This window comes from Palaemon carinicauda, chromosome 7 (genome assembly GCF_036898095.1).
Source record: "Palaemon carinicauda isolate YSFRI2023 chromosome 7, ASM3689809v2, whole genome shotgun sequence".
In the NCBI taxonomy this organism is placed as follows: domain Eukaryota; kingdom Metazoa; phylum Arthropoda; class Malacostraca; order Decapoda; family Palaemonidae; genus Palaemon; species Palaemon carinicauda.
The window spans coordinates 27,620,034-27,638,532 of record NC_090731.1 but is presented as its reverse complement, the minus strand read 5'-3'; the positions used below and the strand labels follow the sequence as shown (position 1 = coordinate 27,638,532).

At 40.7% G+C, this 18,499-nt stretch overlaps 1 protein-coding gene across 2 annotated transcripts in view; it reads right to left on the bottom strand.

Annotated features, from left to right (window-relative positions):
* LOC137643905 (muskelin-like) overlaps positions 1-18,499 on the bottom strand; it is a 148,386-nt gene that overhangs the window by 40,738 nt on the left and 89,149 nt on the right. For both annotated transcript variants that reach the window (XM_068376655.1, XM_068376656.1), the window contains exons 7-11: positions 13,582-13,727; positions 13,071-13,181; positions 12,164-12,277; positions 11,821-12,005; positions 3,833-4,013 (exon numbers count right to left, since the gene is read on the bottom strand). In XM_068376655.1, coding sequence (XP_068232756.1) covers positions 3,833-4,013; positions 11,821-12,005; positions 12,164-12,277; positions 13,071-13,181; positions 13,582-13,727 — 737 coding nt within the window. The remainder of the gene's footprint in view (positions 1-3,832; positions 4,014-11,820; positions 12,006-12,163; positions 12,278-13,070; positions 13,182-13,581; positions 13,728-18,499) is intronic.

Below are 18,499 nucleotides of genomic sequence, written 5' to 3'. Positions count from 1 at the left end.
CTTTTCTTATTTCAGTAAAGTCAGTGTCAAAACTGATGCAACATATTTCAGAGAATTTCTTTCAAAATTCACCAACTGGCAACTACAACGCGTATCTCAAAAACTTTTTTTTCTATATTGAAAGCACTATCAAAAAAGGTAAAGCTAACAAATGATGCACAAATATCAAATCTATAATATTTACAGGAATCATTAGAAAAAAAATTATAATACTAATTATTTCAGAGAATAGTAATTACCGTATTTCCCATGTCATTCATAAGACGCACTTTTCTTCCTCAAAAATACCCCAAAAAGCACCCTGCATCTTAACACTAAGATAAAGTTTTATAAGGGAGTTAGACAACTCTCAAACACCTCAGTAATGACATACAAATGCTCACACGCACCAGATATAAACTATAAGCCTACAATTATCATTCATATGTAATCCATAAATTCATCTTTAATGCACTTTCTTTGATTAATGAAGACAAGATATTTCTTTTTGTTTTGGTGGACAGATGATAACTCACTAAGCCATCTACATGCAAACATGCCAACTAATGGTATCTAAGCTGCCCAAGCAGATGATGCTAGGATGTATTATTGTTTATGCAGTACTGTATTTATCTATTTTCTCATTTCATATTTTGTAATAAAGTAATAATTTGGTAATGTCTTTGATGTACTGGAGAGGTAGAAGGTGTCATTGGGAAGTATGGCGTACCAGGTGAAAATGAGAATGGTGAGAGACTGGTAGATATGTGTGTTGAGCAAGAGATGGTGATAAGTTCTAGCTTTTTCAAAAAGAAAGATAAAAACAAATATATATGGGTAAGAGTGGCAAATGGAAGAGTGGTAGAAAGGGCGTTCATGGATTATGTGTTGATAACTAAGAGAATGTTTGGAAGATTGAAAGACGTGCACATGTTTAGGGGTATGGCTAATGGTATGTCTGATCATTTTTTGGTGGAAGAATAATTAGTTGTAGCAAGAGTGGGGGAATACTGTAGGTGGATGTAAAAGGGAGCTAGTGAAGGTTGAAGAGCTAATAAAACCAGAGGGAAAAAGTAAATATCAAGAAAAGTTGAAAATGGCATATGACGAAGTGAAAGTAAGAGAAACTGGTAATTTAGAGGAGGAGTGGAAGTTAGTATAGGAAAATTTTGTTGGGATTGCAAGTGATGTGTGTGACAAGAAGTTTGTTGGAGGCAGCATGAGGAACGGCAGTGAATGGTGGAATGAAGGAGTGAAGGTAAAAGTGGAAGAGAAAAAGAAGGCTTTTGAAGAATGGCTGCAGAGTAATAGTGTAGAGAAGTATGAAAGATATAGAGAGAAAAATGTGGAAGTAACGCGCAAGGTAAGTGAGGCAAAGAGGGCAGCTGACCTGAGGTGGGGTCCGGGATTGGGTCATTCATATGACGAGAATAAGAAGTTTTGGAAAGAAGTGAAGAGAGTAAGGAAGACTGGTTTAAGAATTGAAGAGACAGTGAAAGATGAAAATGGAAGGTTTTTAAAAAGAGAGGAGGCAAAGAAAAGGTGGGCGGAGTATTTTTAAAGTTTACTGAATGTTGAGGATAATAGGGAGGCAGATATAATTGCTGTTGCACGTGTTGAGGTGCCGGTGATGGGATATGAGAATGAGAGAGAGATTACAAGAGAGGAAGTGAGGAGAGCAATAGATGAAACGAGAGTAGGAAAAGCATCTGGTATGGATGATGTGAGAGCTGAGATGTTGAAGGAGGGGGGTGTGACTGTACTTGAATGGTTGGTGAGATTGTTTAATGTGTTTTGTGTTGTCAATGGTACCAGTAGATTGGGTTTGTGCGTGTATTGTACCACTATATAAGGGTAAGGGAGATGTGCATGAGTGTTGTAATTCAGGGGGTATTAGTTTGTTGAGTGTAGTTGGAAAAGTGTATGGTAGAGTACTGATTAATAGGATTAAGGATAAAACAGAGAATGCAAACTTAGAAGTACAGGATAGTTTAAGAAGAGGTAGGGGTTGTATGAATCAGATTTTTACAGTTAGGCAGAAATGAAAAATTTTTAGCAAAGGGTAAGGATGTGTAAGTTGCGTTTATGGATCTGGAGAAAGCGTATGATAGAGTTGATAGGGAAGCAATGTGGAATATGATGAGGTTATATGGAGTTGGTGGAAGGTTGTTGCAAGCAGTGAAAAGTTTCTACAAAGGTAGTAAAGCATGTGTTAGGATAGGAAATGAAGTGAGCGATTGGTTTCCGGTGAGATTAGGACTGAGACAGGGATGTGTGATGTCAATGTGGTTGTTTATTTTTGTATGTTGATGGAGTGGTGAGAGAGGTGAATGCTCGAGTGCTTGGACGAGAATTAAAACTGGTAGGCGAGAATGACCATGAATGGGAGGTAAATCAGTTGTTGTTTGCGGATGATACTGTGCTGGTTGCAGACGCGGAAGAGAAGCTTGGCCGATTAGTGACAGAATTTGGAAGGGTGTGTGAAAGAAGGAAGTTGAGAGCTAATTTGGGTAAGAGTAAGGTTATGAGATGTACGAGAAGGAAAGGTGGTGCGAGGTTGAATGTCATGTTGAATGGAGAGTTACTTGGGGAGGTGGATCAGTTTAAATACTTGGGGTCTGTTGTTGCAACAAATGGTGGAGTGGAAGCAGATGTACGTCAGAGAGTGAATGAAGGATGCAAAGTGTTGGGAGCAGTTAAGGGAGTAGTGAAAAATAGAGGGTTGGGCATGAATGCAAATAGAGTTCTGTAAGAGAAAGTGATTGTACCAACTGTGATGTATGGATCGGAGTTGTAGGGAATGAAAGTGACGGAGAGACGGAATTTGAATGTGTTTGAGACGAAGTGTCTAAGGAGTATGGCTGGTGTATCTCGAGTAGATAGGGTTAGGAACAAAGTTGTGAGGGTGAGAACAGGCTAGAAATAGGAATGAATGGTGAGCAATTGTGACGCAGTTCCGGTAGGCCCTGCTGCTTCCTCCGGTGCCTTGGATGACTGCGGAGGTAGCAGCAGTAGGGGATTCAGCGTTATGAAGCTTAATCTGTGGTGGATAACGGGAGAGGGTGGGCAGTGCCACCCTAGCAGTACCAGCCGAACTTAGTTGAGTCCCTTGTCAGGCTGGGAGGAAGTAGAGAGGAGAGGTCCCCTTTTTTGTTTCATTAGTTTGATGTCGGCTACCCCCAAAATTGGGGGAAGTGCCTTGGTATGTGTATGTATGCATTTCATAATACACCCAAAATATGAAAATTTACTGTGCCAGACAAAAAATCACACTAGAATTCGCCGACTAGGGATTGTTGCTACGATAGGTTGTAAAATCCTCAATTTCCCTTTTTTTTTATCATAAATTACTTGTAGCGTCTTATGACACGGGAAATATGGTACTTCAAACTATAGAAACGAAATCTTTACCAACAATATATAGCAATAAGACACATATAAATAAAAATAACAAGAGAGAGAAAGAGGGAGACATAATAAACCTCCAGGTACAATGTCATTACTTTGGATCTGGGTCTTTGTTGTTATTTTTCTGGAACCCAAGTTCTTCCACTTACCTCTTGCGACATGGCAGGTTGGTGGCAGTATAGCAGCTATGCCATAGATGCTACTTTATATAGAGGCTAAAACAAGTAAATACAATAGCTGAATATCAATGAACTGACCATTCCAAGTAGTGGTTAGTACAAGCAAGTCTTGCCCCCACAGAAAATACAGAAACAAAATAACCTAACATAGTGAAGAGTATTAATTAATCTAAAATTATTTATCTTCAAACAGCATACAGTGATTACAAAATTAAACTTTAGAATTACATAGAATACAATCATAAAAATCTACAAACAATACTCACAGTATGGAAAAGCATAGAATGTCCAATGCGGGACTTTATGTCTTGAGGTCCAATTGGGTTTCCTGCTACATCTTCCCTTAATTTCACCCATGTATTATTAGCAACATGGTAGGAATACAATCCTGAAAAAATAGCATCACTTGGCGTGTAGCTGGCACTACGGATTTCGTCTACACCCAAGCTGTAGGAAACACAATAGTTTAAAATAATCTTGTTTTTAAAGATACAAAGCAATTAAAACTTGAATCACTGTAAACATATATGGTTTAAAGTAGTCAAATAAGGAACCTGTAACAAGGATTAAGTCATACAATAAATTATATAATAACTAAGACATTCAAGTTGGAGGAGAACCTGGCCTCAATTGCAAGAAATGACAATTTTTCTCACTATCTTTAACCAAGAAATATGTAAGCAGAGAAGTTACAAGACCACAAATGTAAACAGAAAACAGTATCTTTGTATTTGATATGATACATAGGTGGCAATATATAATTTTCAATAATGCAAGAATATTTTGTTCTTAAAAATGTTATTTTCCTTAGTAAAATAAATTTTTGAATATACTTACCCGATGATCATATAGCTGCATCCCTGCTGCCCGACAGAAAAAATCTACGGGAGGAATACGCCAGCGATCGCTATACAGGTGGGGGTGTACATCAACAGCGCCATCTGTCAAGTAGGTACTCAAGTACTCGATGTCAACAACGAACCAATTTTCTCCTCTGTCCCACTGGTTCCTTATTGGGGAGGAAGGGTGGGTCCTTTAATTTATGATCATCGGGTAAGTATATTCAAAAATTTATTTTACTAAGGAAAATAACATTTTTCAATATCAAACTTACCCGATGATCATATAGCTGATTCACACCCAGGGGGGTGGGTAGAGACCAGCATAACAAGTTGACATTATGAGCTAAGTATTCCGTATTTCATTTTAGCAGTTATTCAAAATAACAAGCATAAAATAAATAAGTACCTGGTAAGGAAGACGACTTGAACAATTACTCTGCCTTTTTAAGTACGTCTTCCTTACTGAGCCTCGCGATCCTCATAGGATGCTGAGCGACTCCTAGGAGCTGAAGTATGAAGGGTTGCAACCCATACTAAAGGTCCTCATCAAAACCTCTAATCTAGGCGCTTCTCAAGAAATGATTTTGACCACCCGCCAAATCAAGTAGGATGCGAAAGGCTTCTTAGCCTTCCGGACAACCCAAAAATATTTCAAGAGAAAGATTAAAAAGGTTCTGGAATTAGGGAATTGTAGTGGTGGAGCCCCCACCACTACTGCACTCGTTGCTACGAATGGTCCCAGAGTGTAGCAGTTCTCGTAAAGAGACTGGACATTCTTAAGATAAAAGACGCGAACACTGATTTGCTTTTCCAATAGGTTGCGTTGAATCTATTTTGCAGAGATCTATTTTGTTTAAAGGTCACGGAAGTTGTGACAGCTCTAACTTCGTGTGTCCTTACCTTCAGCAAAGCTTGGTCTTCCTCATTCAGAAGGGAATGAGCTTCTCGTATTAACAGTCTGATAAAAATAGGATAAAGAATTCTCTGACATAGGCAAAGATGAATTCTTAACTGAACACCATAAAGCTTCAGACGGGCCTCGTAAAGGTTTTAAATAGAACTTAAGAGCTCTTACAGGACATAATACTCTTTCTAGTTCATTTCCAACCATACGATAAGTTTGGAATATCGAACGATATTGGTCAAGGCCGAGAAGGCAGCTCGTGTTTGGCTAGAAAACCAAGATGTAGAACATGTAGCCGTTTCGGATGAGAATCCGATGTTCTTGCTGAAGGCATGAATCTCACTGACTCTTTTAGCTGTGGATAAGCATATCAGGAAAAGAGTCTTAAAGGTGAGATCTTTCAGGGAGGCTGATTGAAGTGGTTCGAACCTGTCTAACATAAGGAATCTTAGAACCACGTCTAAATTCCAACCAGGTGTAACCAAACGACGCTCCTTCGTGGTCTCAAAAGACTTAAGGAGGTCCTGTAGATCTTTATTGTTGGAAAGATCTAAGCCTCTGTGACGGAAGACTGATGCCAACATGCTTCTGTAACCCTTGATAGTGGGAGCTGAAAGAGATCGCTCTTTCCTCAGATATAAGAGGAAGTCAGCTATTTGAGTTACAGAGGTACTGGTCGAGGATACGGATACTGACTTGCACCAGTTTCGGAAGATTTCCCACTTCGATTGGTAGACTCTAAGGGTGGATGTTCTCCTTGCTCTAGCAATCGCTCTGGTTGCCTCCTTCGAAAAACCTCTAGTTCTCGAGAGTCTTTCGATACTCTGAAGGCAGTGAGACGAAGAGCGTGGAGGCCTTGGAGTACCTTCTTTACGCGTGGCAGACGTAGCAGGTCCACCCTTAGGGGGAGAGTTCTGGGAACGTCTACTAGCCATCGAAGTACCTCGGTAAGTTATTCTCTCGCGGGCCAGAGGGAAGCAACTAGTGTCAACTTTGTCCCTTCGTGAGAGGCGAACTTCTGCAGTACCTTGTTGACAATCTAGAACGGAGGGAATGCATATAGATCTAGATGAGACCAATCTAGTCGAAAGGCATCTAAAAGAACTACTGCTGGGTCCGGGATAGGTGAGCAAAGTATTGAGAGCCTCTTGGACATTGTCCTTTGACTCGAGTTCCATAATCCCGAGCATTCCCTACCGCCTAAGGTCGCACCCCAGCCTACGTCCGATGCGTCTGAGAAGAGAACGTGGTTGGGAGTCTGAACAGTCAGGGGAAGACCCTATCAAAGGTTGATAAAGTCCTTTCATCAAGTCAGACCAGACTTATCTTCCGGAAACCGGGATCGAGACCGCTTCTAGCGTCTTGTCCTTTTCCAGTGAAGAGCTAGATGAAACCGAAGAGGACGGAGGTGTAGTCTTCCAAGTGACACCAATTGAACCACGGATGACAGTGTCCTAACCAGACTCATCCACAGCCTGACAGGGCCGTGTTCCTTCTTCAGCATCTTCTGGATGGATAGCAGGGCTGGGGGTTGATCGTCTTGTTCAGCCATGTCCTCATCAGAGGGTTCCTCATCCGAAACTGATGAGGAAACGGCAACGGAGTGGGCAACGTCTGACTCGCTGAATCCGGTCGCACTGGTGGATGCGTGACGGAGCCGGACACAAGATCATGGTACTGCTGCACAGTCTGTGAACTGTCAACCATGGGGAAGCGAGGAAGTACAGCGACAACCCGAAACTGTCTAGACTGTCTGGGTTGTGCAGACAACCCCTTATCGGGTTGCTGAGGTTGCCGCACTGCGTCACAACAAGTCACCTCTGCTGGTTGTTGAACGTCTTCCCAGTGACACACTGAACGTCCACAACCACCTCCGAGAGTCGCTTAACGTCAACGTGCGACTGGCAACCCACACTGGGTCGCACCGGTGGAGGAACCATCTCAACTGGCGGACGTGAGTAGGATACCTCAGCGTCAACAGGGCGTACAACCAACCGGTAGGAAGGTTGTTGGCAAGAAGGTTCTTCTCCGTAAAAAATTCTCTATCAAAGACTAAGCTTGGACTGCATGTCTTGCAACAAAGCCCAAGGTCTATGGGAGCAGGTGTGGCAACAGACGGGGTTAGCGACTGAAGCGGAACCATTTACCCTCCCTGGAAGCATGTTATGCTTTAATTAAAGTCCATAGGAGGCTAAGCAGCTTAAGGCTCCTCTCCAAATGACAGAGTCCTCAAGGGAATATCAGAAGGAGGGAGAACAGCACTTTCTCATCTACAGGAACCATGTCCGAGAAAAGCTAGGTTATCTCAGTGAGGGTTTCACTGGTGCATAAGCAGCAGACCAGAAGGCAACGTTATGAAACTGCTTGACAGTCTGTGAACTGTCAAAAACTGAACTGTCAACCCCAACAGATGCGTGAGGACATACAGCACTGGTGTATTAGTAGCACACCAGAAGGCAACGTCATGTAACTGTTTGACAGTCTGTGAGTTGGCAACAACCAAAGCTGTGTGGGGAAGCCTCAACTCCTGACTGACTAGTTTGCTGCGGGCGAGTGGCGGTAACCACAGTGTGTTGCGGAGGCTGACACACCGTGTCAAAACACGGCAGCTTGTGGTAGCTCACGCACGGCAACGGAGTGCTCCGTGTGTCTGTGGGAGTCAGCATGCATCTGGCAGGGTCGACTGCGCATGGGTGGAGGAGCTCTCACAACAAGAGTGTGGGAGCAGGCAGCCATGCCGGGCGCACAACCGTGGCAGGCTGTAGGCCAACGGGTGCATCGTCAACCTTCTCCGCAGTCTGATTGTGGGAGCTGGCAACAACAAAAGCGGAGTGCTGGTGCGTGGGAGGGACTGCCGTGGGTTGCGGAGCATGCCGCATTGCGGAAAAACACGGCAGCTTGACAGCACCTTCCCACTGCTGATGCGGTAGCTCACGCATGTCAACGGAGGGTGCAGCATGAACATGCGCCTGGCAGGATCGACTGCGCATCGGTGGAGCTCTCACAGGTGGAGTGTGGGAGCAGGCAGCCGCAGTATCTGCTGAGCGCACAACCGTGGCAGGTTGTAGGTTAACAGGTGCAGTGTCAACCTTATCAGCACGATACTCCTGCATGAAGGAAGCAAGCTGAGACTGCATATCTGCAGCATGGACCACTAGGGTCTATAAAAGACGGCAACAAACGGAGCTACTGTCCGTTGTGACTGAGGGTCTAAAACAGTTGGTGCGGCAACAGACGGAGTTACTGCCTGTTGCGGTACCACCTTGCCTCTCTCGGAAGGTGTGCAGTCGTCGGATGACTGCAGCGAGTCCGGACTGACCCAGTGGCTACACCTAGGCCGTTGGACTTGCGCGGAAGGGACCGACTTGCACTTAAAAAAGCTGCAAGATTGGTCCATGGTTTCTGCGAGAAACCTCTTCCGCAGACGAGGAATAAATGGGCTCTCTCGTCTTTGTGTGGGTGGGGTGATCACGTCGGCAACGTGTGTAGATACACCCGAAACCACGGAGGGAAACGTCTGTTCGTCGATCAAGGCCTGTGGAACCCATAAGTCCTTCGACATTACTTCTCCCCTGGGCTTGGGAGCTTGTAAGAGGTATCGGACTAGGTGAACCACTGGCACGAATAGACGAACCCTCGAACGCAACACTGTAACACTTTGCGCATATCACTTTATCACTTTTGATTTTCTGTTAGCACTTATTTCACTGAAATCGAAACTTTAACTGATTTCTATCTGAAACACGCAATCCTATCCTTCATTAAAAGGTAGTAATTGCGAAAACAGTATTACAATGCAACAGAAAAACAAAATTAAAGATAAAGAATTCAGTGGCTGGAAAAGAGACTAAACACTAGATCAAATAAACTACGTTTAAAATCTCTCACCGCATAAAGCCTGGGAACAAGAATAAAACTCTAGAAACGTTTTACCTTCTTCCCCTACAGCGACTAGGGAGAAGAGTAAAAAACGAGAACAACGTTACCCGCTTGAATGAAACGTTTATTCTCCTCTCTCTCCCTCCGTCTCTCTCTCTCTCTCTCTTCTCTCTTGACTTAGAACCTGAGAGAAGAGCCCAATTACATATCGTTAAAACATATTATTTGATAAAGGAAAAAACTGAAAGGTTTCCCAAATAAAAAGTTCCTTTATTTAGAATTTAAACCATTTAAGCTAAGAAAGAATGAACGAAACGCTAGAATCGGTTTACTCTTACTGCAACGTGAAACCGTGAAATACTCTCTCTCTATCGTAACGATAGAGCGCATGTTGAACGTTCTGAACGTCAACAACTGCGGAGACTAAACTAAACGTTAGTTCATCTTTGAAAACAGTACGAGACTATCAAAGAAATTCTTTCATAAAACATTAAAATTAAAAAAGTATTAAATTCTTAAAAGGTAAATACGATATGACGGGGTCAATGTTAATTAACTTCGGTTCCAAGTAAGGACCGCCTACTATTAGGAAAGGTCGCATATAAACAAACATAAAAATTAATTTTTATAAGTTTATAATAAATGGAAAGTTAATCGAAGAGGCCTATAAAGGCGGAGAGATATAAAATAAATAGATCTATAACTTGTTAAGCAAAATTACCAAAAACCTAAACACACTTCCGTCTAAGGGATGGGTCGGCCATTTAAAAGTGAAAGAGAGTCCATACTCTCTTCGTCACCAACACTTCCGTCTAAGGGAAGGGTCGGCCATTTAAAAGTGAAAGAGAGTCCATACTCTCTTCGTCACCATAATTAAATCTATCCAAAACGAGTTCAAGTTTTGAAATGAAGATAAAACCCTGCATAGCGAAAGCTCAAAACTGGAATAGTGTACTTCACCAAATCGTTGTGAAAACAAATCCAGTTAGGGACGGCGTATTTAGTAGGTCTTGCCTGTGGCACGTCAGAGGGAAAATTGGTTCGTTGTTGACATCGAGTACTTGAGTACCTACTTGACAGATGGCGCTGTTGATGTACACCCCCACCTGTATAGAGATCGCTGGCGTATTCCTCCCGTAGAATTTTTCTGTCGGGCAGCAGGGATGCAGCTATATGATCATCGGGTAAGTTTGATATTGAAAAATTAATTATTTACATTAGACTATCCATGATCTGTGAATGCCACAGACACTTTTGTCTTTGTTTAACAGATAAAACTGAGACAGGTAGCCCTGCAGATATATAATGAATCGCTAGGTCACCATTAGTTAACTCCCTTATATTTTGTGTAGTCTGGGCTAATAATTCCATTATATCTGAGGACCTGGATAGTTTAGAATTATTGTATAAATACAGTAATAGGTTTAAAAAAAAATAAAAAATACTTTTTATTCATCAAAATAACCCTGTTAGTACTGCTATTACCACTAATTTTCACATCCCTTTCGATGAGTAGTTTTCTTTAATTAGATAATTTTAAGCATCTGTTTATTAATCATATACATGTGGATAAAATTCATAATTGCCAATAATAGCAAGTTCCTCTAAGACAGTGGTGGAACCTCAGTGGTTATACTATCGTTTCTTCTGTCTGTCCATTTTCTTTTCATTGATATTTCATTACCGTACTCTGTTAATTTTATCTGAATTATTTTTTTTTAAATACATAAGTATGAGTACATTTAATGCAAAAAGTGTTCTGGAATAGAAGAGTTGCTCATTTCAGCTTAATTCTGAATCATTTTTGAGAGACTAGGACCATATCCCCTTCGAACCAATAATATAATGAGGTGGTTATTTGACCGAATACCAAACTATATATATCCTAGAAAACTATTCTTGTTATAAAGCAATGGTTACCTAAATGGCAAGCATTCAGTCAATGTATAGTTTGTTTATCCTTCAAATGCATAGTATTGCAATTTTGAAATTTCAAGGAAATTAGATTACTTTTAATGATTCATGGCTTCATAAGGAAGCGTCTTTCACACACTACTTTTTATTTACGTTATGTTAGTTTTTTATCTATAGTGTAATTAGGGTTATGTAGGTACTTATTTCTAGTTGTTATGAATATTCTAACATAATATTTTAACATAACTGTATTAATATTACATAGTAATGACCAAATTGATGAAAGGCATTAACCAAAATTGGAAGTGTTATTTGGATCCAACAGAATCACAGAAGTTTTATGACGGTCATGAAAATTGTGTCACAATTGAAAAAAGAAAATAGATGAGAGATATTCTGTTGATAACCTTGATAAAGGAAGATTCTCTAGCCACACTGCATAGTAGAATCATTAATTTTTGCAAATGTAAAAATGCAGTTGAAACTCAAACAAGCTTGTGGAAGTAAAGGACAATGATTTTTATATAAAAAAAAATTAAATAACCCAAAGGTTATCATTAGCAGTCTTATAAAATTTAAGCATACAGTTATAAAATATGAAAATTAAGCATATGTTATAAGACATGCATTAAAATTTGATTTGCCAAGACTCCAACTGAATTGCATTTCACATTAAAAAGAATAATAATCACAGCATCAGTAAAATTCTACTTACCCTCCAACACAACCTTCCCAACGAGAGGGAGTTAAAACACGCCCTCCAAACACATAAATAATGCGACTCTCTACATCCATGACCATCTGATGGTCAAATATGAGCCTTGGTCCACCCATAGATGCAGTATCTTCAGTAACTAGCGTCCACTTGTTATTCTCCATGTCATACATATAAAAATCACTCTAGAAAAAAAATAGTAATAATTTTTGTGACCTTTCCTTTAGCTTGAAGCAAATTACATATATCTTCATGTTTTACACAAAAGTTTTGATAATTATTCAAGTTTAAAACTATGCTCATAATTCTAAATCCTATAAACATCATAAATCATTCCTCTTACTTTAAGATTTTCTGAAACTCGAAGAGCTGAATCTAGGTATCTCCCAAGGGTAAATATTTGGCGCCTCTCTGGATCTAAACACATTTTGTGACAAGAACGTGCAGTTGGGCCACCCTGAGGAATAAACAATTACTATAAATATTTTTCAGAGACTTTTTTGTAAAAAAAATATAATCTAATCTTAGTGATTTTGTTTCATAGATACAAACCCAATAAATTTTAGCCTGAACTTACTAGATTTTTGTACCACTTCAAATCTGGCCACTTTACAACCAATAACATATACCATTCAAGGTCCCATATGATTACAATAAAGCTGAAAAATCTTGAATAGTGAAGAGCAAAAGAATAAATTCAGCATTTTGAGATGTAAACTAAGCAATAGCCAGTAGGGAATATAATGGTATAGCACATAATCCTCACCACACTTTGTACATAATACTGCATTATCATATATTCGATAAGAATATTAAGCATGCATGTTACTGGCTGCTGTTCATACTGTAATGTACTTTTTATTGTCCTCTTAATGTAAATAATCTTTAACTTTCCAGAATGAGATTTTCCAGTAATGACAATGGCTGATATTAAAACATTACACGTTTAAAATTTCAGAACTCAATATGAATCATGAAATATTTCAGCAATCCCATCAATGACTGAAAAGGGCAACATAGAACAGCATCAAGGTTCTAGTTCTTTGGATAAAAAGGGGAAGTATCATCAGTGTAGGTTACACTAATGATAATAGTGATAAATAAATAATCAAGACTATCTAGTCAACTCAAATTACCTTATAAAAGAAGAGTGAAATCAAAACCAAAACACATATGATTTGAGACACTCAATTACCTTTTCAAAGTAGATTAAACTGACAATGACACAAAGAAAATTCTAAGACACCAACCTCAGCATGAGTATTTCTAGATATGCACGTCCATTCTTGAGATGGGATGTGATATGACCAGAGGTCACTCAGATCTTGCATTCCATCCCATCCACCGAAGAGATAGATTGTCTGTAGATAAAAAAAAATGTAACAATAAGTCCTATTCTGAAAACTGGACAATTGGAGAATTATTGTCTTTACATCTAAATCTTAAAAAATGTATTATAAATGTGCAAATGTTTCAGTTATATCAATGAACAGTCTTATTACACGTAAACTTCATCTATGGTCACTTCAATCCAACATAGGGAATAAAGTATAAGAATAGTCATCTTACATCTATTCTGTGAGGAAATCATTCCAAAATATGGTCTTCAAATATCAATATGAATAGAGAAACTCTTCAAAAATATCTACAGTACTTTCCTAATAGGTAAAACTGTTTGTTATGAAAAAGTATGGGGAAATATTTTAAAGCATTTAAAAAAATACATTAGTTATAAGTACTGTACAGTATTAGTATTTTCACCTGAGTATTTGTGTCGATGCACATCTGATGGCCCCCTCTCATGCCAGGTCGTTGGTGACCACTCACTGAACCTAAAGGTGTAGGAATAATGGGAGTCCATTGTGGTTTATATTCTTGTTGACTAATGTACTGCTGGAATAAGCCCTCTGAAATAATACCACACAGGAAATTCTCAAACGATCACATGGATAATAATATCAAAGAACAAAAAACCTAATTATTAAATGAGAATAATTATTTCAATACTTTCCAAAGTTCACTACCATTCCTCCTCTGGAAGAAATAAATCTTGTCCCTACAATCTAAGTTTTTCCTATCGGTAAGATACATTCCCTTGTGCAACAGCCCTAAGCTATGCAAGCTACCATCTACCCAAGTTCTATCCTGGCAGAGTGCATGGCTTCCCTGATTCTAGTCTGTCATTCTCCCTAAGGAGTCTATTGTGTACCTCACTAAAAGAGTTCTACCAAACTGTGTAGGGAGAAGGCAGGTTACATTAACGAACTTTGGCAAGTACTGTATTGAAATAACGTACAGTAATTAATTTTCAACTAAAATTTACGTGTATTTCAATAAAATGTTCCAAAAGTTCATTTCTTAAACCCACACTTAAAGGAAAGGTAAGATAGTGGCATCATGACCAAAGTGTACTAAGGTCCCAATATCTAAATAAGAGAAGACACTAAGCACTCTTGCAAGCCTAACCTTTAGAGTATATATTACTATACAACTAACATATTTCTTGACTCAAAATATTCAAAACCTTCTTCAAATGCATGATCATAATGAGTCTCATTTTTGCTTAGCTAATCATTAATCAAGCTCGATACAGCACGCGAGGGATGAATTTTCTTGAATGAATAAAGTGTTATGCTGTTCTATTAGCCTCTCTCCTACTTTAGGCAAGGTTTGAGGTAGGTCTACCTCACAGTTTTGGAGTACCTAACAATACCTTATGAAACAAAATTTTACAACATTTTTTATAACCTAAGTTCCAGGCAAAACTTAAAATTTCCACTCTAATAGGGTTTTTAAAACCTCTAAATTAAATGAGAAAGACCAGTAAATTATGTTAGAAAAGAACAAGTTAGAGATATTTGTGAAGGGAAGGAAGAAACGGAAGCACTAGAATGAACAGGATTCACATCATGAAAACTAAAAGGTAAATTATCTATGCTATCTGAGCAAGTAGGAGCATTACTAACCAAAATTTGGCCGCTAGCTAGGCTACTACCAGTGAATAGACAGTATCACTTTAACTCTCTTCACCTTCTTTATCTTGCTCCAATCTGGCTCTATACAAAGCATAATCTAAATGTGTTTGATCTGTGATATCCCTGCACTCATACCATCTATTCTTTACTATAAAATCTTTGCCTCTACAAACAATAGAAATCTTATAAGAATCACTTAAGCCCAGGACATGTGAGTCCTTAATGAGACTTGTATGTACAGTATATACAAGCCTTATTAAAGATTAAACATAATCTTGACTCAGAAGATATACCTTAAATACTAACTACAAAAATTTAATGAAAATCCCACTTCAGAGTACAAAACCCTAAATAAATGCAAAATTCTCCAGCCAACAAAACAAGATGTTGACATAGAGGTAACATTCACAACCAGTGTCTATTGCTAACAATGCATACTAATATTGGAAGTAGTTATTTAGATATGGTACTAGTTATACAAATCCACTACTAGGCCCCAAATTTTTAAGTTTATCAACCAAAGCTGCACTTTCAAACTTTATACAGTACCACATTAAACATTGGGTAGGAAAAATTACAAACTTATAACAAAGTTTGTATTTTTCTTAACATACAAACCCAAATTCTTTACTATAGGAGATATTCTAGCACGAGCTGGAAAATACGGCAGAAAACCTTAACAAGGTCGTTAACGACCGGGCCGGTAGTTATCCACCTGTTAGGGGTGGGGGACTGCTGGTCGGTAGCTACTGAATACCTTCAATCGGATTCTAGCTAGGACTATTTTTGTGTAAAGAATTCGGGTTTGTATGTTAGGAACAATACAAACTCTGTTATAAGTTTGTCATTTGTTTCTACACTAGATACAAACCCTCATTCTTTACTATAGGAGACTTAGTCTTGAGGTCAGGGTGGTCGAGGAGTTCCCTATTCCTAGGGAAGATAGTCCTCAGACTAGACTCTTTAGATGAAAAAATCTCCCGTTAACTTTTCTTTGTAGATCCCCATAATCTTAGCACGACTGAAAGTTTGTAATTACGTGGAAACAAATGTTTCAGGATGAAGAGGGTCGGGAACATTCGACTCGGACCCTTCATACTTAGGATTCCCCTGACCTTGAAAAGGGGAACCCTCATGACTACGAGTATAACTTATACCCTGTGAGAGGAGTCAGATGAGTTTCATACCTCATTTCCATTGGCGAGTCCAGCTGAAACTGGTTACAGACTAGGATACCCAGATGGGAGGAAGAAGGAAGTGCAGAAGATAGATGGATGTCCTTCTAAAAACCTAGTGTAAAACAGAATCCCCGACCAATGGCTACTGTCCCTGGAAAGGGCGTAAGGTAGCTACAGCACCTGTTGACCTGCCACAATAGGCCCTATAGAAAAGGTGTTTAGAGACCTATGTGTCACATCGGTTAAATAGTGAGTGGTGAATGTAGATTGGCGTTTCCAGACTCCAGCTCTTAAGACTTGGGAGACTGAAAAGTTTTTCTTAAACGCCAGTGAGGCAGCCACTCTCCTAACTTGATGGGCTTTGGGTTGAGCTGCCTCTGGGTCTCCGTGAATGGCTCTCGCAATAACTTTCTTGACCCAGAAAGAGATGGTGTTGCGAGAGATTTTCTTCTTTACGTTGTTAGTACTGAGGAAGAGATGACGGAGGCGTGGTCTGAAAGGTCTCATGCGCTTCAGGTATTTCCTTAGCGCCCTGACTGGGCACAGTAGCAATTGGTCTGTATCCTGTGTTACCTTATTGAGGCTGGAAAATTGAAATTCTCTAAACCTCTCATCGGCCGATGAAGGATTTTGAGTTTTGGTCACAAAGCCTGGCACGAAGTTGAGCAAGACTTCCCCCATCTTCTAGAATGGGTGACTTCGTAGGATAGACCATGAAGTTCACCAACCCTTTTTGCTGAGGCCAGGCCTACTAGGAAGACGGTCTTAAGGGTTAGGAAGTAGTCAGAGGTCCTATTTAAGGGCTCATAGGGTTGTCCCTTTAAGGAACGTAAGACCAGGGACACGTCCCAAGGTGGTAGTTTAATCTCAACTGGGGGGCAAGATCTCTCAAAACCTCGAATCAACAAGGAGATATCTTCTGAGGTGGAAAGATCAACCCCTCTCAGTCTACAGATGAGGCTTAATGCTGAACGATAGCCTTTAATTGCCGAGACTGAGAGGAGTTTTTCCTCCCTGAGGTACACAAGGAAGTCTACCACTAAAGGAAGAGAGGGATCGAGTGGAGACACGCATGGCCCTCTACACCAAGCTGCAAACACTCTCCATCTTGCTTGGTAGAGATTTGTGGAAGACTGGCGCAAGTGCCTGGACATGTGCTCAGCCACCTTCCCTGAAAAGCCTCTGCTTCTGAGGAGTGACTGGACAGCCTCCAGGCGTGAAGCTCCAGGAAGGGGATTCTCCCGTGGGGGACACCACTGTGGCTGCGTCAGCAGAAGGGGCTCTGGAGGAAGATACCTTGGAACCTGAACCAGCAGGGAAAGGTCTGCGTACCACTCTCTGCTTGGCCATGCCGGCGCTATTAGAGTTAGCTTGCAGTTCTGGGAGGTCCTGAGTTTGTTGATCACCCTTCTGAGCAGGCAAAAGGGTGGAAAGGCATATGCGTCCAGGTTGTCCAAAGAACGTTGAAGGGTGTCCTGGATCGCTGCCTGATGGCCTGGAACTGGGGGCCCGTAGCAGGGAAGTTTCACATTCAGAAAAGTGGCGAACAGGTCTATTGTGGGGAAATCCCACAAAGTTATTGCTGTCTTCGCTACTCGAGGATCCAAAGACCATTCGCCACTCAACACTTGGTGATGCCTGCTCAGTTGATCCGCCATGATGTTTCTCCTGCCCGGAATAAACCTGGCTGTGAGAGAAATGTTGTGACCTTCCGCCCATTGGCAAATCTGGACTGCCAGAAGACAGAGGTCTCTTGCCAGAGTACCCCCTTGTTTGTTGATGTACGAGACGGCTGTGGAGTTGTCGCTCATCAGCACCACTTCTCGTCCTTGTAGATCTTTTACAAAGTATTTTAGGCCTTTCCAGGCTGCTAATAATTCCAGGTGATTTATATGGAGAGTTTGTTCTATCGGAGACCAAACTCCTGATGCTAATTTTGGGCCTAGATGGGAACCCCAACCCGTAGCGATGCGTCCGAAAAGAGTTTTAACTTCAGACTGGGGCTTTGGAGGGGAATGCCCTTTTGGGTATTCTCTCTGGTTGACCACCAATGAAGATCTTGTATCACCAGAGCTGGAACCTCCACTGACAAGAATGGGGAATCGATCTTTTGAGACCAATGGGTCTTCAGATGCCGCTGGAGACTTCTCATTCTTGATTTTCCGCCTGGAACTAGTTTTTCCAGGGAGGAAAGATGGCCCAGAAGACACTGCCACGACTTGGCTATAGGCGGCAGTGGAGACAAGAGTTGGGCGATGGATTGTTCCAGTCTCCGAAGTCTGTCTTCCGAAGGGAACACCCTCCCTACCTGGGTGTTGATGGACATACCCAGATAGTTTAAGACTTGAGTTGGAATCAAGCAAGACTTCTCTGCGTTTACAAGGATCCCCAGGTCCTTGCAAAGGTCTAGAAGTCTTCTTAGGTGATCCAGAGCTAGCTCCCTGGACGAGGCCAGGAGTAGCCAATCGTCTAGGTATCTTAGCAGACGTACAGTATTCCGTGCTTGTGAGCCCACGAGGATACGAG